The 25,038-nt window shown below is 33.1% G+C and overlaps 3 protein-coding genes across 3 annotated transcripts; all 3 read right to left on the reverse strand.

Moving 5' to 3' along the window:
• Positions 1-4,036: 4,036 nt before the first annotated feature.
• On the reverse strand, positions 4,037-8,158 carry LOC100255777 (sodium/calcium exchanger NCL). The gene is made up of 7 exons (XM_002275949.2): positions 7,771-8,158; positions 5,886-6,074; positions 5,389-5,570; positions 5,130-5,275; positions 4,671-4,947; positions 4,285-4,581; positions 4,037-4,183 (listed from the first exon to the last, which is right to left on the reverse strand). Exons 1-7 carry the CDS (start codon positions 8,156-8,158, stop codon positions 4,037-4,039), a joined length of 1,626 nt encoding a protein of 541 aa, XP_002275985.2.
• Positions 8,159-14,699: 6,541 nt separating this feature from the next.
• LOC100260847 (sodium/calcium exchanger NCL) lies at positions 14,700-18,902 on the reverse strand. The gene is made up of 7 exons (XM_002275925.4): positions 18,492-18,902; positions 16,751-16,939; positions 16,239-16,420; positions 15,983-16,128; positions 15,506-15,779; positions 15,120-15,416; positions 14,700-14,981 (listed from the first exon to the last, which is right to left on the reverse strand). Exons 1-7 carry the CDS (start codon positions 18,874-18,876, stop codon positions 14,835-14,837), a joined length of 1,620 nt encoding a protein of 539 aa, XP_002275961.1. The 5' UTR covers positions 18,877-18,902; the 3' UTR covers positions 14,700-14,834.
• Positions 18,903-21,136: 2,234 nt separating this feature from the next.
• LOC100253888 (sodium/calcium exchanger NCL1) lies at positions 21,137-25,038 on the reverse strand. The gene is made up of 7 exons (XM_002279084.4): positions 24,508-25,038; positions 23,224-23,409; positions 22,841-23,022; positions 22,565-22,710; positions 22,060-22,342; positions 21,668-21,970; positions 21,137-21,589 (listed from the first exon to the last, which is right to left on the reverse strand). The coding sequence occupies exons 1-7, from the start codon at positions 24,890-24,892 to the stop codon at positions 21,341-21,343; spliced, it is 1,734 nt and encodes a 577-aa protein (XP_002279120.1). The 5' UTR covers positions 24,893-25,038; the 3' UTR covers positions 21,137-21,340.

Consider the following 25,038-nt stretch of genomic DNA (forward strand, 5'->3'; position numbering starts at 1 on the left):
CATGGATCAAAATAAGCCAAAAAATGGAGAATAACTGTAACGACCTTCTCCCAACGGTGTAGATATTGTCCGCTTTGAACCCAAAGGAACCCTTACGACTTTAAAACGCATCTATAGGGTTAAGAGAAGTTCATACTTATATAGCGTAAAAAAATTTCTCCCCTATCCGATGTGGGATGTCACAAACACCCCTCATGTAAACACAACATCCTTATTGTATCCCACGGGATTATGGGGCCAAACAAACAAACACCCTTATGGGGCCAAACAGACAAACACCCTTATGAGACCAAACAAACCCTACACTAAGATCGGGGATCGACTCTGATACCATTTGTAATAACCCGCTTCCAACGTTGTATATATTGTTTGCTTTGGACCCAAAGGGGCCCTCACGGCTTTAAAAGGCGTTTACAGAGTTAAAAGAAGTTCATACTTATATAGCATCAAGAACTTTCCCCCTATCCGATGTGGGATGTCACAATAACACCCAACCCCAATGGTATAATTAGATCCATATTGAAATATATAAGTCAACAAGTTGGCTCCCCAGCTTGTGTCGGCACACCCACATAATTCATGAACTAGATCAAAATCAATAGTCTTTTGTTATTCCATAGTTTAAATGGATAAGGTACAAGAAATTAATTTCTCCATGCAAGTAAATTTCTCTTGTTGCTTTCTTTAAAGTAGAATTATTCCTAAAAACCATGGTTTTAAAAACCACACCGAACCAACTGGTTCGACCGTCGGCTGGTCACGGTTTCGGTTTCCAAATAGCCCTGCCTTCCATTTTTGTTTTTTAAAATTTAATTTTGATGTTTTATATTTAATTTCTTAATTTTTAATTGATTATAATTGTAGTGATATGTTTAATATTTAATTTTTTTTATTTTTTATTTATTACACATTGAAATTTTAATTTATTGAAATGATTGAAAAAATTGGATTGATTAACATCTACAACTAAAAAATTTTATGAAAAAACTCAATAAACATAATAGATACTATCAAAATTTAGATAGAATTTATTATTTTTATTTATTAATTTTTTAAAATTTAATATTATATAAAATATATATATATGACATCACCGGTTCGACCGCCGGTCCGACCAATGAACCATGAACTAATAACTTTTCTAGTTTGATGATTGGTTCGGTTATGAAAACATTGCTAAAAACCATACATTGACCTCTAACATGTATCACATAGTCAAGCTCATTCGTTTTTTCTTTCTACTGAATGAAATTATTAGCCAAAATTATATTTTAGGGACAAAGAAACTCATTTTCGGTTATTTGACCTAGATTTGATCTTAAATGAACAATGAAAAAATACTATTCAAGCAATGGTACAAATTGAGATAAGATATATGTGTGTGTCCATATAGGAAAAAAAGACCATGCATCATTGACACCTTGCATAATAGTTAAAGCTTAACAAAGTCTAGCATATGAAGGAGTAATATATGAAGAACTCTAAGGGTCTATTTGATAACTATTTTTAAATAAAATTTTGAAAAATAATTTTTTAAAATTGTTCTCTAACTTTTAGAGAACAAATGTTTATTTGAAAATTTAAAATATTTTAACCATTTTTTAATATTTTTTAATATATTTTAGAAATATTTTTTATATCTAGTATTTTATTTTTAAGTATTCTTTGTATAATTATTTTTTAAAACAACCCTAAAAAACCAAGTGAAAACAATATAAAACAACTAAAAGATGTCACCCTATTTTTTGTTCTTAAGATTAGAAAATAGAAAATAGTTTTTAGTTGTCCAATGTGCTTTTTGTGTTTTTTGCTATGAAGAACAAAAAACTATTCTAAAAAAAAAAAAAAATCAAATAAGCCCTAAGGCATGCGTTTTTATTTTATCATGAGAATAGTTTGTGCAAATCCCAAATTAGAGGGAAAAAAATTATGAGATTCACAATCTTACTTCCACTTTTTTTATCTTTTTTTTTTTTTTTTTCTTTTTTCTCTTTTGACATTTTCTCGCAATCAAACTAGATTAAAACCAAAAAAGTGGTGTTAGGTATGCGGAAATTCTGATACTAATTTGTTGGAGTAATAGAGTTAAAAGGGAGACACAATTATAAAATGAGATAAAATTTGGGAGAATTAAATTATACTTCACCACTCTCTCCTATTCAAATATCATATAATCTCTTATTTATAGATACTTACATTTAACAAAATAGAAATTTTCTAATTTGACAACTCAAAAATAAAAACTGAAATAATGAGCCAAAATAAAACATTTCTCCCTTGACTTTTAGAGACTAAATTTAATTATAATATTTTTAAAATTTTTGGATCAAGTTTAAATTTCCAACTTGTCTCCTAAACTTGATCCGTGACTTCAAGTAGTATCATCAACCTTCTAAAATCTCCAAAATTGTAAAGGTTGGTAAAAATATCAGCAATTTAATCTTGAGATTTTGAAAATTTTAATTGCACTTCCTTCTTCAAATGTGTTCTCTAATCAAAAGAAGATGGACGAATAATTTGATTTTCACAATATTTTTTAAATTCTTTTGATGTGAATTCACCTTTTTCTATCGATCTCATTGCCTTTATATCATGGACACTTACCTTTTAAATAAGTCCTTTAAATTTCTTGAAAACACTAAATACTCATATTTTTCCTTCAAAAAATGCACCCAAATTTTTCTACTAAAATCATCAAGTAAAAAATATTTATTCTTGCTAAATATTTATTTTTTAATCACACAAACATCATTTAAACTCTCACTAATTCTTTTTAATAAAATTCATAATAGTCAATACTCTAGAAAAATAATCAAAAGACTGATTCCAATTCTTTCATATTCAAATTTTCAAATTCTCTTTCAAGAGTTTGAAGACGAACTTTTCTTACCTTATCAATTCCCTTTTGTGTATTTTGTAATATATCTCATACTTCCATGGAGGTGGTTGCATTTGAAATATTCTCAAAAGTACCTTCATCCATTAGATGATGGTGAGAACTTTCTTGTTTCGCTACCTCATATCTTTCAAAAAATCCCTTTGATTTAGGGTCAAAGTGATTTCATGTTGGCTCCTTCTAGCCTTTCTTAAACATATAATAAGGATAAAAATACTACTTTAAATTAAAAATCAAGTTCAAAGGAGGCAAGTTCGGAAGTAAAATTGATGTTAGAAAGTTTCCAAATTTTAGATTTGATTTGATATGATTAAATATGAATATGGGGTTTGTGTAATAGTTGAACAAGACAAATAGAAGACAATAAAATTTCATTAATTTTTCTCAATTTGTTATTTATCTTTATGAAATTATGTAATTGTTCTTGTGTTTTCAGCCCTCTTACTCCAACAAGATCACCAGGGGTGCCCTGTACGGGTTGAAGGTGTTCAGATAAGGAAGTGAAGATGGATGTGAAGAATGAGTTTATCTTATTCAAACCAGAGGACATGGGCCAGGTTAGTTGTAGATTTACCATCCTGGTCACTAAACTGATCAGGAAGACATGAATGAGTTCCATTGAGAATACCCAGCAGATCATAACCAACTAGCAAGCAATCAAATTGAGGTTTGTAAGATGGGTAGTTGGAAGAAGTTGCAGGAAGCAACAAGATGGAATTGGGAGCTAGCCAGACTTTCTTCGGACATGGTGAATGAAAGGGAAAAAGGAAGATGCAAGCCTGTTGGAGCTGTACAAATCTCATACCATAAGAAGAAATAAGCAAAGAGATTTTGTGTATTGTATTATGAATTCACTAACTTGCTTTATCCAATACATACAAAATGGTGGAAAAACATTTACAGAAATAATTACAAGTCAACCTAAAATCTAAAAGAATGATTCATAACATACAACTGTATTACAATTGATCATCACCCTCCTCGAGAATGACTAGTATCAAGGTGGTCATGATTGAGCTTTGTTTTAGTAATTTGCTTCTTGGCTTATAACAACTACTGAATAAATCTGAAAATTCGTAAATTGCTCCTAAAGCGCTCAATGGTCTTAAAAAAAAATTGAGAATCTAACATGGACCATGGTCATCCATATTCTTTTGGAAGAAAGCTCCAAATAATGAGGACAATCAGTACTTCAGATGTGAAGTTCCATGTCAACTGGCGAAAATAAACTAGGCCCAAGAAGACTGACATGCAAAGGAAGTTGTTCATGCTCATTGCCCCATAAATCTGCAGCAAACAATTCATATACAGTTATGAATTAGAACATCATGACAGGAACCCAAAATTCACTAAGTTAAGATAGATAACTAACATCAACCCAAGCAAACCTTTGAAAATGTTAAAGAAGCAATTCTCAACTTCTTTTGGCTGGCAAAGTTTTGGGCTGACACTGCCTCACTGAAGCTAGCGAAAGGCAGAACAAGAAATGAGACAAAGAAAGAAGGAATGTTAGTAGCAGTGGAGAACTTGCCTACAGCATTGACAAGAGGACCAGCAAATGTAGCAGCTATCAGAGATCCCAAAAGCAACATCACTACTGCTTTACAGGCACTCCATTTGGGGCTTTCAATCTTCACAACCTCATCACTCTGAATACCCAGCTGTTCATGCTCTTTGTTTGACACCTGCTTATGCATTTTAAAGATGTCATCACACCAACATCGAGAACATAATTAATCATGACTGAACCTAGAATAACATGGCATTGACATACCAAATTGAAGTGGTCTACAACTAGTCTTGTCTTCATATGATTGTAACTGGAACAAACTGCAGAATTCTTAGCCTTATTAAGCCATTTTGAGATTCCTTTGGTAAATGCCTCTATATTAATCTTAGCATCCCCACAAGCATGGACATCTCTCATAATATCTCCAACAGTATCATCAATATCTGAATCTTTGTCTTTAATCTGGATTCCTGTTATCAGTGCTCTTATCTCACTAGTCGAGAGCAACTGATCTGAATTCCCATCAATCATCTTAAATAGCCTGTCATTGTATCCATGAAAAAGTGCATGCATTGAGAATCAGGCCTGGTCTCATAAGTTAGTAAGAATTTTGTCAACTATTTTACCATTGGTGTTGCCTCATGACGTTGATTTTTTATAATCTAACTTGGAATAGCCTACAACTAATAAGGGAAAGAAGTTGAAACTAAAACAAAGACTAACATTCTGATCACTTCCATATCAGGTTCACCATTAGTTGTCAAAAGCCTCTCCAATGGACTGTATTTCAATTGTTTTACAATTCTTGATGTCATATGCATCTGCTTTGCATATGCAAGCTTTCTTCTCAGAATCGAAGGGTGAAAGACCTGCAACGACATTTGATTGGAAAATCATGAAGAAGAAGCTAGCATAAAAAAGAGTTATGAAAATAAAATTATTTTAACAATTAGTAACGTCTGAGTACTGAGTGGACAAATACCTGATGAAGGCAATATGCAAGCAATAAAGAAACAGAGATAATGAGTGAAATAAAGATCGCGAAGCAAATTTGTGAAGATGTGTGGAGAACTTGTGCTAGTTGGACTATTATGAATGGCATAACAGATATAACCATGATCCTAGCAGTATAGCTAGCCCTGATATCAGTACTGATAGCTGAACCTGAAAATATCGATAAAGGAACATGCATAATGTGTCAGGATAACAATCAGACTGAACAACATTTTTCTTGTAAAATGTTAGCTAGAATCAATGGTTCACTTTATGTACATTGATAAGTGAATAGCTAAATTGTTTTACTCACTGCACAACAAACTTCATATGAATTATTTAATTTGGATAATGAAGAAAAAGAACAGTTGAATTCATTGTCAACAATTAGAATCAATCTGTGTTTAAAAGTTGCTACTTGGAATAGTCTTTCATGAATTCTTGACACAAGCAGAGACTTTATAACTGAAGAGTATAGGGAAGTACCAGCTAAGCTGAATCCTCTGGCAGTTTCCTCTGAAGCTTTTTCCCTTGAGTTTTCAGGGTCACATTTATCAACTATGATGCAGCATCCTCCTAGCAATGTTAGCAGGATGGCAGTTGATCCAGTTAGCAAACCGAGCCCAGCGGACACCTGATTTTGAGCAGTTTCTCCGTTTCCACATAGTCTGGATGCTTCACAAATGCAAATAACAAAATATTCCGTGAGCGTGTAGAAAAATTAGATTGCCTGCAGGTAGGCAGTGGATCTATACAAGAACACACTATCAAGTCAATCACAGTAGAACATAAAAATGTGACACTTAAATACTAGGAAGCCACAGACTAATAAAGGCTCATAATTGGCATCAGCAACTATGAATCAGCTGCAATTGCCCATCCAATGGCTCACTAAACTCAAGAGACCCATTTGCCACTGAGTAGGAACTCCTGAACTAGTTACATAAATTCTCTCTCTATTTGTGGGTTTCCAAGTAATCAATCTTGTGGATTTTGTCTTCTGCATCCAATTGGGTTCTGTACTCACTCGTTTCAGTCACTCCTTTGCCCTGTCCAATCCTCATTTTGGTCATTCTTGGCAATGGCAATGCCATAAACTCTTCCAGGTTTCCTTATTTCCCACTAGGATATGCTTCTCCTTAGAAGTCCTCAATCGAGCATTTCATCAAGTAGTCTAAATAAGTTTCAGTTTCTGTACTATGTTTCTTTTAGTACTTCTCTGCAGTTCCAACTGAGGGGATGGCACAATTAGCATTCCTCAATTCTTTTCTTTCCCTTTCCTTTATCCTTACTTTTTTTTTTCTAAGTTGATTCTATTGTCCAAAATGATAGAATAAATGTGGACCGACAGTTTATTAAACATTGTCCAGGATTAAGCTATCTTTTAACATGCAATTTCTGATTTAATCTTGAGTATGGGCCACCTAATGTGTAGAACCCAATGTCATCACGGGCTTTAGATGATGGGCCTAAGGCCCGTGAGGCTCAATAACCAATGGGTATGGTCCCTAAGGCAGGAGGGTATGGTCCCTAAGGCAGGAGGGTATAAAAGGCTTAGGCTTGTGTCTTTTGGGATAATCACATCCTTCTGAAAGAACAGAACCGCTCTCTCTCCCGCTCCCATTGCCTGAGAGAATCTAGAGAAAGGTGGTGCCCTCCATCAGCCTTAGAAGATCGATACCTCTTCATCAAAAGCGTCAAAATGGATTCATTCAGGTTGGTTCCTATCTAAAGATTGATTGTTGAATATATTCTGTATGTGTGTTTTGGTGTCAATGGAGAAGACATGAAGTTACAACACAAAACACTATGTAATCTACCACATTTGATTAATGCGTCTGTGTGCTGGCACTTAATAAAGCATATCCAACACAATCATTGAGTAGGAAAAAGCAAAGGAAAGTTTTGTTGCAGTTTTCACACTAGGCCCAAAGGAAAAGGACACCAACTCAAAACTCAAGCTTCCCACTCATTGATTATCGGAATGGCAAAGTAAGGGATATGAACCTTACACCACAAGTCTCTTTGATATTCACAAAATATATACATATGCAACAATTTGATCTTCTGACATCTAGGAAACTTATGCCAACTGTATGGTGGACGTTTACAGAATATTCTGCATTTTTTTTTCCTCACTGATTGGGAACTCAAGTCAATGACATTAGGTTCAGAAAAGCAGGAACTGCTAAAGCAAGTGGGAGAAAAAACTATATATTAAAATGTTGAAACTATAGTACACAGAAAATGTGCCTGAAATGAATGAATAGTATCTCGGGAACTTCAGATTCAGAAAGTTATGACTCTTTATCGTTGAGGCTGAATGAGAGTGAACCATAAATCCTAAAAATATGATGAGTTTCAAGCTTACCAATGTTGATAATAGCATCAAGAAGCGAGCTGAGCAGAGGCAGAAAAACAGCACCAGCAATTCCAGGACTAAGAAGTTCCACCAGAATCTCACTTCCATCATATAAAAGCTTGGCTGCAAACAACATCAAGGAAACGTATACAAGGATAAGGAGTATGTTTCCAGGCACAGTGGCGGTGCATGGCATGAACCCATATGTCTGGTTACAGCTATATGACGAAGCCCACTCCTCAAAAACAATAAAAGCTGGCTGCTGAACCTCTCCATCCCCATCAGAGACCAGCCCAGAGGAGGAAGAGTTATTGGCTGCAACACGTCCACAACTTCGGGGGCTTACCATCATGAGAAGAAGCATGGCTAGAAGAAAGAGTTCATGTTTCTTTGCCATGCCCGGGCTTGGCCTCATGATGAGAGGCTAATGTGTCCTATATATATTACTACTCTTGTCATTATTGCCTTAGATTGCTCATCTTTGACGCTGAAAAGTTGTCTCAGGTGGTTGCAGCTTACCCACTTAATTGATTAAATTATTGGTGCGTGTACAACTCATTTGCTTTTTCTCCGTGAATACAAATCCAATGGCGGATCCTACTGCATTATGAAATTTTATTTTTTAATATTTTCCCAATGATACCATTAATGTACACTTTTAATTGTCATTGTTTTGTACTTAAGTATATAGTATTTTAATATATGTTAATTAAACCACATAAATACGAGTAAAAAATAAATAAGAAAAAAAGACAAGATTTTTAATATGGTTCAACGATTAATGTGATCAATATGTGCATAGAATGCATCAATACTCAAAAATCCACCGGTAAAAAAGATTGAGTAGAGTTACAATGGTATAACTCTCGAAAAACATCTCTTAATTGTGATTGCACACTCTAAAAACAAAACCCTAACATAAAAGGGTAAAATATATAATAGAAACAAACTCGTCAATCATTAATTAAAAAAAAAAAAAAAAAACCTTTAAGGGGCTTTGTTTAACCCTCATAAACTGACTAGATAGTTTGACCCCGACAAACTCAACGGAGAGCTTAACCCTCACAAGCTGATCAGACAACTTGATCCTCGACATTTTTAGTGAAGTGCAACAAAATCGATTCAGGTTTCACAATCCAATAATAAATTTATATTTTTTCAATGATCCATATTTTATCCTGTATTTTAGATATTAATTCGATATATTTTAATATTTTTTGTCTAATGGTATAGTTGTGATTTCCTTTTTTCCAAAAAAAAAAAAAAAAGAACTGTTGATTCTAGCTTGCACCTAGTTGGAAGCAATGCAAAATAACAGTTCATCCCATTCAATATTATTGCTAATATAATAATGTTACAACCATGTGGTTTCTAACAACTTAGTAAATATTATAGTATGAGTTGGACTCGTACTTCTAAAGTGATCGATTTGACGACCTAGAAATTCACGTTTGGTTATCTTCATATTCAAATTTGTCCATGACACCATGATTTTAGCTGATACGTTATCTTACCTTCAAAATATATATATTTTTTCGTTTTCCAAATCATCTTCTCAAGGAACGAAGCTTATGGTCAATATAGTGCACCAAACAACATAAATCTTTAGGTTTATGGGGGTAAGTGGTTCTTATCACCAACATTTTGAGTAATTTAAAGTAATAATGAAAAATAAGTGAAGAATATTTGAATGATGTAGCAAAATTTTTGTTAAATATATCTATTTTTTTTAACTAAAATTGTAAATTATTTAATTAAAATTATAAAATTTATAAAATAAGTTTACGTATATAACAAGATTTTTTTTTATCAAATAACCTTAATAATGTTTTTTTTTATAAAACATTAATATTACATAATAACGAGAATAGACAAAAAAAAAAAAAAAATCAAAATAAGAATACATAAATTTATTTAAAAAAATCCGAAAAAAATCATAAGTAGAGAAAAATAAAATTTACTATATCAAAAGATTAATACAATGGAGGAGAGTTGTAAGACCTATTGACCGATCCATCCACTATCACTTTAGACCTCTCAAAAAATCTCATAATTATAGTTTAATCACATATTTCACATCACAAGTTTTTTGAATCAAATTACATAAAATTTAGGTCATCAAAAACTAACAATTAATATATATATATATATATATATGTTTTTTGATGTTTTTTACACAAATAAATGTAAAATATTAAATAATAATACGACTTTTGTCGTAAAAATTTAAATACAACCGATAAAGGGACATGTGAAGAGCTTTTTTTTTTTTTTTTTTTTGTTTATTAAGATGTGAATAGAAGAATTGAGTGTAGCACGTGCTGAAATTAAATGAACCGTCCCCGGGTAGCGTTGCTCGAGATGGGTTTTTGTTTTTCAATCTTTCAGTTGACCAGACCACCTCCGTGACTTGGGAGGAGACACATTTGTATTTTTATATTTATTTGTTTTCTTTTTTTAAATTGCCTTGTATGCATTCCCTCCTTGGTAGCCCCCGTTTTTGAGTGAGATGATGCATGGCACGACCCTCTTTGCATTTTGCAAGGTGGCGTCCACTTCTTAATTGTTGTTTACTTATTTTTAATTATTTATTTATTTTTTTCCTAAGTGAAACTTAGACATATAAACCAAATTATTTCTTTCCTTTTTATTTTGTGTTATTACTATAAATAATACCTTATCCCATATTAAAAGTAATTTGGATTATTAGGAGTATAACGTACCTTCTACTGCAACGCACATTAAAATATTTGGGGAATAGAATACACTTATTCTACATTCCATAATTTATTATTATTATTTCATAAATATTAAATCATGCAAATTTTGTTATGAGAAGTTGAGTATTCCTCTATTTTTTTCTTCCTCCTCATAAGTTCTCCCTTTTCATTGAAACATGAAAATATATATAAAAAAAAAAACAATAATATAACAATTGAAACAAAATGAAAAAAGAGTTGGTCTAATTTGGTGAAACATATGGTAATATGTTATCTTAAAACTGTTATCACCTCCCTACATGCAGTGTTAACAAATGGTAGCCGCTCTAAAATACAACCTCAACCATTGGCTAAAACTATGGGAACCTATCCATAATTCTATTGTCTAAAAACTATGAAAAACTCAAAAGAAGATATCTTTATAATATTATTTTTTTCCATAAAAATGAAAGGTCTTTTTAATAATAAAAATATGATCATTGTTTGAGTATTAGTAATTACCTTAGAATAGTCAACTCCATGAATCTCACAAATATCAATAAAACTCATCAAATCCCACACAAGATTGGAAAAATAAAAGTCACTTATTGTCTTTAACCTTTACAATAATAAAAGGTATGATACCAAGATTTTAACCTCTTTTTTATTTTATTTTTTTGTAAAAGAAAGTTTTAACTTTTATATTTTTGAGTAAAATCTTACATTCCTCCACAAGGTTTAAAACTTCAAAATAATAATGAAAATAAGTAAATAAATTAATGGACAACGTTATACTATACAATATCTATAGGTATTTTTTGGACTTGAACTTACACTTAGTATTAACAATTTCCATTTGAGGATCCATAGTGAATTATGTCTTGAACTACGTCCTTAAGCCAAACTTTAGCATGACACACACATAGTATTGATATGAAACTTGATTCTAAGAGAGTTAGTGAATGTTATTAATGGTCATGCACTAGTATCTTGATTCTCATGAGAGTTACTAAGGAATAACCCTACTCCCATAGTCATGGTCATAGGATGACTCTCATTTAAGTGAGTCCTCCAAGGGTACATATGACTTGTACCTCATAGAATTTTTTATCTTGGACCCATTTAGGGAAATACTCTTCCAAACATCACATCAAAAGCACTATCACCATAGTGATGTAAATTAGACTCTCTCCTGAAAAATAGTGCTATAAAGTTACGTATTACAAATTATTTCTATCCATTTAACCTTCTTCATGATATCTCCGATCACAAATGTTAAGTTACCATTGGAGGTGACTCCTTTAAGGCCTTCAACCCATCCCCCTTGATGATTCTAAGATAGCATTTCTAGAAAGACCCTTGGTCAACTAATTGACAAAATTCTTTCAGATCTAAAATCCAAGGATGTCGAATAGTAAGTTTTTAATGCATTCTGCCTCAATGTATATTATATCAAGCGCAATTAACTTAGATTTCATTGCTTCTTGATATTATAGTTTGTTTTAAATCCCTAAGAAATAACAACACCTCTTAGAAGGATATTATATCTAATAGTGAATTTGACATCTAAATTTTCAATTATCCAATTTACATCACTATATCCTTCCACTACATTAAGGAATCCTTCGTAACATAAAGAGTAATCTAAACTTTCTCTAAGATACTTAAAAACTCTTTAAAGCAACCCAATTTTCCTTGCTAGGATTATGATTATACCTACTTAGTCTCCCCGCTACATATGTTATACCATTGTTAGTCTAGTTATTTGAAATATACAATAAAGACCCTATTATTTGAGAATCATTAATTGTTGTATTGCTCTCCAACATTTTTCTTCAAATGCATATGGGAATCATAGGGTGTGGATATTGGTTTACTATCAAAGTAATTAAATTTTCTTAATATTTTTTCAATGGCACTTCATTGATCCAAATTTGTACCCTCAACTGTTCTTAAAAGTCTCATTCCTAATATTATGTATCTCTCCTAAATCCTTCGTCTCAAAGTTCATAGATAAATAATCTTTCATGTCATTCACTATTCTATACTACTTCCAAAAATTAGAATATCACCTACGTAAAAACAAAGTATGTTACATTCTTTTAGATCCATTTTATAATAAATACATTTATCATAATCATTAATCTTAAACCTAAAATCCAATATGACTTTATCAAACTTTTTATGTCACTATTTTAAAGCTTGCTTAAGACCAATATAATGACTTGACCGTTTTCAAGAATAGGGTGACTTCACTAATTTCTATTTAATTTCTCTCTTAATGTTGTTTATGATTCCTCTAGTTTATGGGTGGGCTAAATTTATATATTACCTAATTTTTATTTATTCCACCTCATCAAAAATTCATGTTGGTTAGCCTTTTATTCATTCAAAATCATCAAAGATTATATAGGTTATCCTTTCATTCATTCCAACTCATTAAGGATGCACATAGTTGCACTCTTTATTTTTCTTCTACCTCTCCATACCATTATATACAATTATATGATTATATTTTTATTTTTGTAAATAGTAGAAGAAAAAGCAAGGATGTCTCTTCCAATCTTGTGAAATAATAAATGTTATAAAGTTAAATTTTGGATGCATAAAAATAGAAAGTTAATTAAGTATTATTAAGCAATCTTACTTTTTACCTTAATCCATGACACATAATACGAAATTGATTGATAAATCAACTCAAATTCATATTTCACATCATGGATAAAGGTAAAACATAATACCAATTAATTAATTTTTTATTTTATCATTTTTCTAATCCAAGTCTCTAATTGGTTGCCTTGATTAATTAGATCATCTACCAAGCTTTTTATATACATTTCCAAAGAAATAAGTCTATAATCAATAAACATAATCATACACGACCATAATTAATACAAATGCTAACAGTAATAGGTGAAGAGAGATGTCCATCACTTGGGGAGTGAAAAAAGGTATGATGTTTGAAAGGGCCGAGCAGGGTTATCAATTAGGGATGACAATAGGGCAGATTCGGAATGGGTCGCCCCCATCCCAACCCCGTCTCGTTTATTCAAAATTATTTTCATCCTCATCCCATTTAAAAAATTAAACAGGACGAGACGAGTATGATAAATTCTCATACCCGTCCCACTTTGCCCCGTTTAACTATATTTTTTGAATTTTAATTTTTTTTAAATTACTTTTAAAATTTTTAATTATATTAAAATAATTATATTTTATAAATAATTAAATTATTATATTTTTTATAACTTATTTTATTAAAAATATTTTTTTATTATTTATATATTAAAAATAGTAAAATAAAAATTAAATTAAATTAATTTTAAAATTTAAATTAAATTAATTTTATATATAATCGGGACGGGACTTGGTAATATCCGAACCCGGCTCCAGGTTTAAAAAAAAATTATCAAACCCGTTTATTAAAATTGAATCTCGTCCCACTAAAAGCGAGACAAACAGTACCTGAAAGAACCGGTCCACTGCCATCCCTGTTATCAATTAGAGGCTTACTCATTTTTAAACCATTGGCTGAAGAGTAAAGGTCTCCCCACACATGCCTGTTATTATCAAAACTAGAGTCGAACAAACTGACTAGTCAAAACAGAAAAGAGATGATGAGAGATGATTTTTGGGGAAGGGTACTATCAAGTCAATTATAGATGCCAATTATCAAGACAAGCTCTGACACTAACTAGTGCACATGGTGAATTCTATGCTAGGCTACCGTATAAATGATCATTATTGCTTTGCATGTGAAGTAGATGTAACATCTAGTGACATCCTTCTGCAACAGGGAGATCCTTTAACAAGCACTTAACAAGACATCAATTGAGCTTTAGAGGATAGGATGGGAAGAATACTTTTTTTTTTTTTTTTTTATTTTATCTCAAGAGGCATATCAGATGATATTGTCTTATTTGTTTATCCTCTTATACCTTAATCTCATTTATTTGTATCATTTATTTAACGATCGAGATCTTATATATCGTATATATTTCAAGACCCAAATCTTTTGTTCGAGAGGTACCACTTTGGTATCTTAGCATTTTCCTTGAAGGATGGATAGTTGGAAGGAGTCAATTTCAATGGAAGCTGTGAAATAATATGCTTAGAAAAGATGAGGTTGGGTAAATTAGTAATAGTTTCAGGCAAAGCAACAATAAGAGACATGGTGAATGAAAGAGAAAAAGAAGATACTTGTTGGAGCTTCACAGTCTGATTCCATAACAGCAAAAAAAAAAACAAAGAAAATTTTGAATTGTATTATGATTCACTAATTTGATGTCACAGATGTGTACAGGATGCTAGAAATTAATTTACAGTAATAATCACTAGTCAACCTAAAATCTAGACAGTCTTTTTTTTTTTTGGTTATCCATATTCTTTTGGGAGAAAGCTCCAAATAATGAGTATAATCAGCACCTCAGATGTGAAGTTCCATGTTAAATGGCGAAAATAAAGCAGGCCTAAGAAGACTGACAGGCAAAGGAGGTTGTTCATGTTTACTGCCCCATAAATCTGCACCAAACAATTCATATAGTGTTATTGGATTAGAATAACACAACAGCAACACAAAATTCACTAAGATAGAGAAAAGCAGCAACGAAGTAGTCTAACATCAACTTCTATACATATAAATTTGTAGGAGAAGAAAACCTCTGAAACTGTTAAAGGAGCAATCCTCAATTTCTTTTGGCTGGCAAAGATTAGAGCAGACACTGCTTCACTTGAGCTAGCAAAAGGCAGAACAATGAATGAGACAAAGAAAGGAGGAATGTTTGTAGCAGAGTAGAAGTTGCCAACAGCATTGACAAGAGGATCGACAAATGTAGCAGCGATAAGAGTTCCCAACAGCAATATAAACACTCCTTTGAAGGCACTCCATTTGGGATTTTCAATCTTCTCAGCCGTATAAAACTGAATCCCCAGAAGCTCATTCCCTTTGCTTGTGGGCTGAATATGCATTTTAAAGATGTCAGATTACTAGTAGTGAGGACTTGATCAGGACTAAACCGAGAATAACATGAAACTGACTAACATACCGTGTTGAAGTCATCTATAATTATTCTTGTCTGGAAATCACTGTCACTTGAACAAACTGCTGAATGCTTAGCCTTATCATACCATTTTGAGATTCCTATGATAAATGCATCCAAGTTAATTTTGGAATCCCCACATGCATCAAAATCTGTCAATACTTTCCCAACAGCCTCATCAATATCTGAATCTTCTTTAATCTGGATTCCTGTTATCAGTGCTCTTAACTCACTAGCCGAAAGCTGCTGATCTGAATCCTCTCCAATCATCTCAAATAACCTGTCATTGTATCCAAGAAAGAGTTGATCCATTGAGAATCAAGGCTGATCAGACAAGTTAGAAAGGAATTTGCTGAGTATGTGAGGATTGGAATTGCTTCATGCAATTGATGTGTTCGAATCTAATTTAGAAAAGCCCTATGACTAGGGTTAAAAGGGACATATTCAAAGAGGAAAGAAGTTGAAATTATAACAAAGACTAACTTTTTTATCACTTCTCTATCAGGTTCCCCATTAGCTGTTAAGAGCCTCCCCAGGGTACAACATTTCAAATGTTTTACAATTCTCGACATCATATGCTTATCCTTTGCATGTGTAAGTCTTGTTTTCAAAACTGAAGGGTGAAAGACCTGCAACAACATTTGACTGGAAATTTGAGAAGATGGCATAAGAAAAGGTTTGGCTACCAAAAAAAAAAAAGTCAACAAGAAGCAGCCTCTGAATTTGAGTGGACAAATACCTGATGAAGGCAATATGCAAGCAATAAAGAAATAGAGATAATGAGGGAAATCAAAACTGCTAAGCAAATTTGTGAAGTTGTGTGGAGAACTTGTGATAGTTGGATTATTATGAATGGCATAACAGATATAACCATGATCCTTGCTGTATAGCTAGCCCTGATATCAGTACTAGCAGCTGAACCTGAAAATAGCAATAAAGGAACATGCATTATGTGCTAGGACAATAATCAAGCTAAGCAGCAATTAACTTGTTAGAGGTAGCCAGAACTAATAATATGCTTTAGCACGTATACTGATATGCACAGAACTAAAAAAATTTTACCTACTGCATAACAAACTTCACATGAAGAAATACTTAATTTGGACAGCGAAGATAAAGAACAATTAAATAGTAATAGCATTTCATAATTCGAAGATTTGAATTAATCCCAGTTGAAAAGTTGCTCCACAAAATATTCTTTCACACATGACACTAACAGAGTCCTAAGAAGTGAAGAGGGGAGGTAAGTACCGACTAAGCTGAATCCTCTGGCATTTTTCTCCACAGGTTTTGCCCTCAAATTTTCAAGATCACACTTGCCAACTATGATGCAGCACCCTCCTAGCAATGTTAGAAGCATGGCAGTTGATCCACCCAGCAAAGCACTCCCAGCTGACACCTGGCTTGAAGCAGTATCCTTGTTTCCACATAGTCTGGATGCTTCAGAAATGTAAAAGAGCATTCCGTAAGTGCATAGAATGATTAGATTACACATAGGCATTGGATCTTCAAGAACACATCACCTAAACAATTTCAGTGGAACAAAAATGATGAAACTTGACAATTGGGAGGCTACAGACTAACAAAGGCTCACAACTGGCATGAATAACTATGAATCATCTGCACTAGCCCACCCAATGGCTCAGTAAACTAGAGGGAAAAAAACCAGATTTATTTTTGAGTTGAACCCTTGAACTAATTACAATTCTTTCTCTCTGGTTGTACATTTTCAAGTAAACGTATACATTTTGTTCCTTTCATCTGCATCGAAATCACTTGAATTTGCACATCTCAGCCACTCATCTTCTCCATCCAATCCTCATTTTGGTCATTCTTGGCAATGAAAATCCTCTGAACTTTTTTCGAGGTTTTCATCGTTTCCCATTAGCATTATCCTCAAAAAGTTTCATTCAGGCATTTCATCAAGCAGTTTAAACAACTTTCAGTTTCTCTACTCTTTGCTCCTTTTAGTACTTCTCTGTTTTGCAATCAAACCATATCCTTCTAATTAAGTTGATACTATTGTTGAAGTTTTGATCACTACCTTATCTACCACAAACAAAAATACCCTGTTCACCTCCCTTTCTTTCAGTTCATGCATTCAAACACAAAATCTATATAAACAATTAGCCTGCAAGTACAACAGAATCATTATAACATGCATGTGATGCTAAGTGCACATACCTCCCAAGCTTCATCTGGTTGAATTGAACTAAAAATCAAATTTAGTTTCCTTAAAACATCAGAACCACAAAAGCAAATCCATTGTCACAAGAGGTTTTCCAAGTTCTCTAGACCTACAAAAGTCTGCATCTAACACATGTAGAGTGAATTTTGTATGTTGACACTTACACAAGGTTTGTGTATATATATGTCATCAGCATAATAATTGACTGGGGAAAAAGAAAGGAAAGTTTTGTTGTATTTTTCATATCAAGGCAAAAATATATATATATATATATATATATAAATAAATAGAAACTGTTAGGGTCCCACCTATTGATAATAGTAATAGTAATATAAGGGATATCCCCATACTACAAGCCTCTTTGATGCATATAAAAAATATGCTATGGTTGTTTTTTTTTTTTTTTTTGATATTTTTGGATACTTATGCCACCAATTGTCTTTGTGCCACTTGTATGGTAGATGTATGGAATGTTCTGTATTTTTTCTTTTCTCCTTGACTACTTTGCAGCTTTATGTCCATGGTATTGGGTCCAGAAAAATGGCAACTAGTGAAACAAATAGGAGAAGAAAGATTAAAAACATGGCCCCTTTTTTCATGGTCTTGAAACTAAGAACTTGAATCAGAGAAGGTGCCCAGATTGAATCGATAATATTTTTGGAATTGCAAATTCAACAAATGGGTTGAGATATGGAATGGATGCATACAAGTAACTTCTACTTGATTTGGCTGAAAATTAAAGTGACCCATAATTCTAAAAACATGATAGATTTCAAGAGAGATCTCAGCTTACATCAAGCTTACCAAGGATGATAATAGCATCAGGAAGAGAGCTGAGCAGAGGTAGAAAAACTCCACCAGTAATCCCAGGACTTAGAAGTTCCACCAGAATCTCACTTCCATCATACAAAAGCCTGGCTGCAAAGAACATCAAGTAACCATAAACCAGGATAAGGAATACATTTCCAAACACAGTGGTGGTGCATGGCATGACCCCATGTGTCTGTTTACAGCTATATGGTGAAGGCCGGTGCTCAAAAACAACAAAAGCTGGTTGCTGAACCTCTCCACCTCCATTAGAGACCTGTCCAGAGGAAGAGTATTTAGGTGCAATATATCGACAATTCCCAGGGTTCACTTGCAGGAGAAGAAGCAATTGTAGAAGAAGTAATGCATGTTTCTTTCCCATGTTTGAGCTTGGCTTTGTGACCAGAACCTGAAGGGTCCCATATATATTGTAACCATTCTTGTCCTTATTGTCTTTAATGGTTTTATCTTTGATGCTGGTCGAAAGCTTGTGTCTGGTCGTTGCGCCTTGTAGGCCCACCAGGAACTGATGAAATAATTGGTGCGTGTTGAATGGGAACTTAGAAAATGTGATGGGAATTATTTGGCATGAGAAAATATTGTTAAATAACGTAAATTACTTTTCCGAATAAATACAAATACGTGGATGTTGAAGCAATATTTAAAAAATAAAAAATAAATAGTGGTTCTTACTTCGTTTTATTGAATCATTTCAATTGCTTTTCCAAATAAGAGGTGGATGCAATGTTTTGATAAAATAAATAAATAAATAAATAATGATTTTTCGTTACCCACACCCATTTGAAACTCTAAAATTAATGTCAAAAAATTATTAGTTAATCCAACAATCACAGGATTGTTAAAGATAATTTATGGGATAAAGATAATGTTAAATGATACCGAAAAAGTCAATTCTACAATTAATTGATTATCAACATATTAAGTATTATATGATGAGCTTGATTTAGGGTGTTGCACTTTATTATTCATATTTAAATCAATGCCTATTGAAAAGTATGATCAATCACAACATGTCATATATATAATTTAATCTCATGATTTTATATCTCATTCATAAGTCATTAATTTATTTGTTTTTAACTTAATATGATATTTTCCTATTTGTTTATACTTGATCTCATATATTTGTACTTTCATGATTAAAAGATCACTAAGTACTAATAGCCAAGCATTTTTCTTCTTATATTTACGCGAGTCTTGGTTCATTTCCACAATTTATGATCAATCTTCGATGATGTAGAATTCAGGTTATTTTAACTTGTGAGTCTTTTTCACACAGGATTTGAAATATTAAGAGTAGAACCATGATAATGTAAATTAGGTAGGAAGCAATGTGGACTACAACCAAGCCATATAATGTCCAATACGTTTCTAAAAATTTTTATTTTATGCCCTTACAAGTTTTGTTTTGTTTTATTTTCAAAGTAACGTGATGTGTAAGCTTCAAAGTGCTCACGCTCACCTATCTTATTCATATTATTATTATTATTGCAAAATCTTTGAAGAAGTCACTTCTCTTCATGTTGGAGAATTGTAGAAGAAGCCATTGACAACAAAATCATGAATGTTCTTAAGCTACAAATTAAACTTGACACCATTGGCACTTTTCTAATACAATTTCGCGGCTCCCACACAAAAATAGTCTTAGGGGAGTGGTCAATTATGTGGATACAATGATGAACTCAAGGAAAATTATTGAGACATATAAGATCAAAGGTGTATCAAATTAAAGCCTTAGTTATGATTAGTGATGTATAATCAACTGCAATATATAATATTAATTTAATTGGAGTCATAGAACCGATGGTTACGATTTGAAAAATATTATAATTAATATAGAGAGACATGATGCCATGGGTGGTCCAATCCTATCGGTTATATAAAATATGATTTGATGAAAAGACTAAGATGATATAACATAAGAATCTCCTTAAATATTTTTCAATTTTTTAGATAAAATTATAATTTATTGATAGGCTCAATTTCAATTGTAAAGTCAAAAACAAATTACCCATGAAAAAAAGTGTTTTAATCATGACCTTTAATACTAATTTGTTAAAAAAGTTGTTCATCATAACTTTTAAGACTAATTTGTGCATGTGCATGGCAATCAATGCTTAAAAGAAAAGTTGTCTAACCTTTTATAAGATTCATGTGAGTTTGACAAGTGAAGTTGATGCTTTTTTTTTCTAATATCCATGTATCTTGATTAAAAAAAGTTGCTAAAAGATTAATGGAGTTGGTTAAGATAAAAACAAAAAAGAATAAACAATTAAAAATTAACATATTTCTTAATTTACCTTTACTACTTTGTATTTGTGGAAAATCTTATTCAATAATTTTTTAATTCTTAGGCATCAGAATGGATAATATTGAATAACTAATTTTCCTAAAAGCTTAGAATTGCCTCATATCCATACATGAGAATTTGGATTCATATTCAATAAAGAATTACAAAGAGTGAGATGAAAACAAATGTGAAAAATAAACATACAAATTACAAATAGATGACTTAAACCACAACCTTTTGTCAAATCAAGTTCTGATACTACGTTAAATAACCAATTTTCCTAAAAGTTTAATCTTATAGGATTTAAATTCAATATGCATATTATGCCTCCTTATCAAATAATATATATTTTTTAAAAATTAGCGGTATGTGATATGACGTACATAAATTTCAATGGAAGTTATTAAGAAAATGCAATGAAACATCAAATACAAACAGGTGTAGAGCTTCATATATAGTCATCAACTGAAAAAAGAACTGAAAATATGGGTGTACCCTTGATGCTCTTTTTGCTGTCTTTGAACTGAAAATGTGTCTATGACCATCCCAAATAATTGTCAAGAACATACACCAACACCAAGGATAATGGGTAAAGCAGGAAGGCCATCAAGCTTGTCCAAAGAGGGAAAGTTGTACGGGTACCAGCAAAGACTCCCATCAGTATGCATACTATCAGAATAATCAGCACCTCAGATGCGAAGTCCCATGTCAACTGGCGAAAGTAGATGAGACCCAAGAAGACAGACAAGCTAAGGATGTTGCCCATTGTCACTGACCCATAAATCTGCAGAAAGAAACTCAATGGTTATGGAGTAGGCCATTATTACGCCTAATTTTAAGGTTGAGAAGAGGAGAAGCATACCTCAGAAAATGTTAAAGAAGCAGTCCTCAACTTCTTTCTGCTGGCAAAGATCATGGCTGATACTGCTTCACTGGAGCTAGCAAAAGGAAGAACAACAAATGAGACAAAGAAAGAAGGGATGCTTGTAGCAGTGGAGAAGTTGTCAACAGCATCAACAAGGGGATCGGCAAATATAGCAGCAACAACTGTGCCCAAAAGCAACATGGCTACTGCTTTAGAGGCATTCCACTTGGGATTTTTAATGCTCTCCACTTCCTCCTCTTCATTCTGATCCTCCAACTTATCCTGCTCCTCTCTTGTTCGCTGCATATGCATTTTAAGGATGTCATAGTACTAAGTTACAAACATTCGGGACTGGATAAAGAAAAACTTGACCCTTGACCATGACATACCAGATTGAAGTCATTTATATATCTTGTTGACAGGGAATTACTGCCATCACTGCCAGCATGAATTGCTGAACGCTTAGCCTTAGTAAGCCATCTTGACATTCCTCTGACAAACTCATTCATATCAATTTGGGAATCCCCCGTTGTATCAAAATCTTTCATTACACTTTTCACAGTTTCATCAATATCCAAATCCGCTGCATCAAACTGGATCCCTATTATCAGGGCTCTTATATCAGTAACAGAGAGGTACCCATTCGAATTTACATCAATTGTCTCAAATAACCTGCCATCATATCCATGAATTAAAGGGTATATTGAGAGAATCAAGGTTGATTAATTTTCAAGTTTCCAGTCATGATTTTGTCAAGTATTTGTGCTTCCCTTCAGGCCTGAGTAGTTTGTTAATAAGATCTCATTCAGTTAATTTATGTGCAGATTCCCATAGTGCCTAATTCAGTGAAGTGACCAAGAGACAGATTCAACTCAAAGTGCAACAAAGACTGACTTTTTTATGGCTTCTGTATTAGGTTCACCGTTATTAGTGAAGAGCCTTCCCAGGATATGGGACTTCAAATGTTTTAAAATTCCCGACATTAGATGTTTATGCTTTGCATATGCAAGTCTTCTCTTCTGAATCCTAGGCTGAAAGACCTGCAATGGTGTTGATTGGAAAAACGCAAAGAAGCTCAGACAACAAAGGATTTGGTTACTGAAAAAATAGACATCTTTCAACAAGAAGCAACAAGGGAATGTATATAAATCCAAGTAGATGAACATATACCTGATAAAGGCAATATGAAAGCAATAAAGAAAGAGAGACAATGAGTGAAATCAAGACTGTTAATCGAGCTTGCGAAGTTGTATGGAGAACTTGTGATATTTGGACTATAATGAATGGAATAACAGATATAACCATGATCCGAGCCGCATAGCTGGCCCAGATATCAGTACTAACGCCTGAACCTGAAAAGACCAGAAAACACACACACACACACACATTATGTACCAGGATCATTATCAGAAAATTTTGTATTAACCCCTGTAATTCTGAAGTCTTGTTTAATTACTCTTTCAATTGAAAAGTTCATCCAGTAAATAGTCCATGACTGATCAATAAATGACCAAATGCAGAGGTTTATAAATAAATGAAGTTGAGGGAATTACCAGTTAAGCTGAATCCTCTGGTGTCTTTCAAATCAGTAGCCACTGAATTTTCAATGTCACACTTGCCAACTATGATGCAAGATCCCCATAGTATTGTCAGAAGCATAACAGTTGATCCAGCTAGCAAGCCCATACCAATTGAGACCTGACTTTGAGCTGTTTCTTTGCTTCCAGATAGCCCAGATGCTTCAGAAACACAAAAGTTTCACAACAAAAAAGTCAATAGAAGTATGATTAATTAGACTACATAATGATAGTCATCAACTGTGTGCAAACACGTTGTTGAATTTATTGAATAGTATGAAGAAAGTCTATGAAAATTAACAATTGGCAATAACAATTGTGAATTAACCGAAAAACTTGGACTTGGGGTAGCAGCTATTTTGGATCTGTTTTTGTTTTAGTTCCAGTTAAGTTTGCCCTCAGATGGATCATTGAGGCTTTCATCAATATCCACACTATTTCATGCCATTTGGCCATTTGTAAACAACTGATTTTTTCCTACTAATACTATTAGCTTTATTTGGTTGCATAGAATTGGAATCCAATTCCCCTGAACCCCACAATCCAAAAATAAACAACTGAATAAAAGAAAATAGAAGGAAAACCCATGGTAAAAACAAGGATTTGAATTCCAAATTGTCCAAATCTGCAGAACCAAGAACAACCCAAATCTTCCAAAAATCTAGGAGATGTGTAGCCCTTAATCCTAGCTGATATCATTGTAGGCAACTTGAATCAGTTTTGGAAAAAAAAATTCATCTATCACATGTGACCAGTCCATTTTGTGCATTAAGACTTACAGAGGGTAGATATTTATATAGTAAGAAATCTAATATTCCCATTGTATGTATTTGCTTACTATAATAATTGCACCCATCGGAAATCTCGGATCTGATAATGGAGTTAGTAAGGTTGAACTTTCTTTGTTGGCAATAATAATAAAAGAGATAAGCACATGTCCATGGAATACTTTTCATACATATGTTTTTCTTGACAACTTGGAACTTATGTCAATGGTATTAGGTATAGAAAAGTTGCAGAAAGAGAGCAAGTGGGATTAATATATATTAATCTTGGGCCCTCTTGCCATGGTTCCAAAAATCAGAACTCAAGTTAGACAAGGTACCCAAATTGAATTGAGAAAAAACAATGTTTACAATTCAACCTATTGGTCAAGAACACAGACCAGAATGAAGAGAAAAGCAAATGAGATCAGTTTTATCAATTTGGGTGGGAAAAGTGAATGATGGATCAAAACGGTATGATGGATTTCAAGCTTACCAAGGATGATAACAGCATCAGGAAAAGCACTGAGCACAGGCAGGAAAAGCCCACCAATAATTCCAGGACCAAGAATTCCCAGCAGAATCTCACTTCCATCAGACAAAAACTTGGCTGCAATAAACATCAAGTAACCATACACAAGGATTAGGAAGATGTTTCCCAGCACAGTGGTCGTGCATGGCAGGAATCCATATGTCTGGTCACAGCTATCTGATGAAGCCCAATTCTTAAAAACAATAAATGCTGATTGCTGAACCTCTCCAACTCCATCAGAGACCAGACCATAGGCAGAGTTATCTGCGACCCCCTGACCCTTTCCGCCATTGATCAGCATCATGAGAAAGAGAAAGGCTAGAAGAAAGAGAGCATGCTTCTTTGCCATGGCTGAGCTTGGCTTTGTGATCAGAAGCTAATATGTTAGGTGTCTTCTGGTTCTTTTCCACATTGCCTTAAAACATGCCTCATACTTGGAGAACTTGTAGGTGAGGAAGAACAGGTGGTATTGGGAAATTTAAAATGGGAGGCTTG

This window comes from Vitis vinifera, chromosome 12 (assembly GCF_030704535.1).
Source record: "Vitis vinifera cultivar Pinot Noir 40024 chromosome 12, ASM3070453v1".
Lineage (NCBI taxonomy): Eukaryota > Viridiplantae > Streptophyta > Magnoliopsida > Vitales > Vitaceae > Vitis > Vitis vinifera.

Excerpts from the sequence above, each read along its gene's own strand:
- LOC100255777 (XM_002275949.2), bottom strand. The coding sequence starts at position 8,158 with ATGGCAAAGAAACATGAACTCTTTCTTCTAGCCATGCTTCTTCTCATG. Across the intron at positions 5,571-5,885 it reads CAGAGGATTCAGCTTAGCTG|GTTCAGCTATCAGTACTGAT; the intron begins GTACTTCCCTAT and ends CGATATTTTCAG. Across the intron at positions 4,948-5,129 it reads GATATGGAAGTGATCAGAAT|GCTATTTAAGATGATTGATG; the intron begins GTTAGTCTTTGT and ends ATACAATGACAG.
- LOC100260847 (XM_002275925.4), bottom strand. The coding sequence starts at position 18,876 with ATGGGAAAGAAACATGCATTACTTCTTCTACAATTGCTTCTTCTCCTG. Across the intron at positions 16,421-16,750 it reads CAGAGGATTCAGCTTAGTCG|GTTCAGCTGCTAGTACTGAT; the intron begins GTACTTACCTCC and ends TGCTATTTTCAG. Across the intron at positions 14,982-15,119 it reads CTCCTTTAACAGTTTCAGAG|ATTTATGGGGCAGTAAACAT; the intron begins GTTTTCTTCTCC and ends TGTTTGGTGCAG.
- LOC100253888 (XM_002279084.4), bottom strand. The coding sequence starts at position 24,892 with ATGGCAAAGAAGCATGCTCTCTTTCTTCTAGCCTTTCTCTTTCTCATG. Across the intron at positions 23,410-24,507 it reads TGATGCTGTTATCATCCTTG|CATCTGGGCTATCTGGAAGC; the intron begins GTAAGCTTGAAA and ends GTGTTTCTGAAG. Across the intron at positions 22,343-22,564 it reads AATACAGAAGCCATAAAAAA|GTTATTTGAGACAATTGATG; the intron begins GTCAGTCTTTGT and ends ATATGATGGCAG.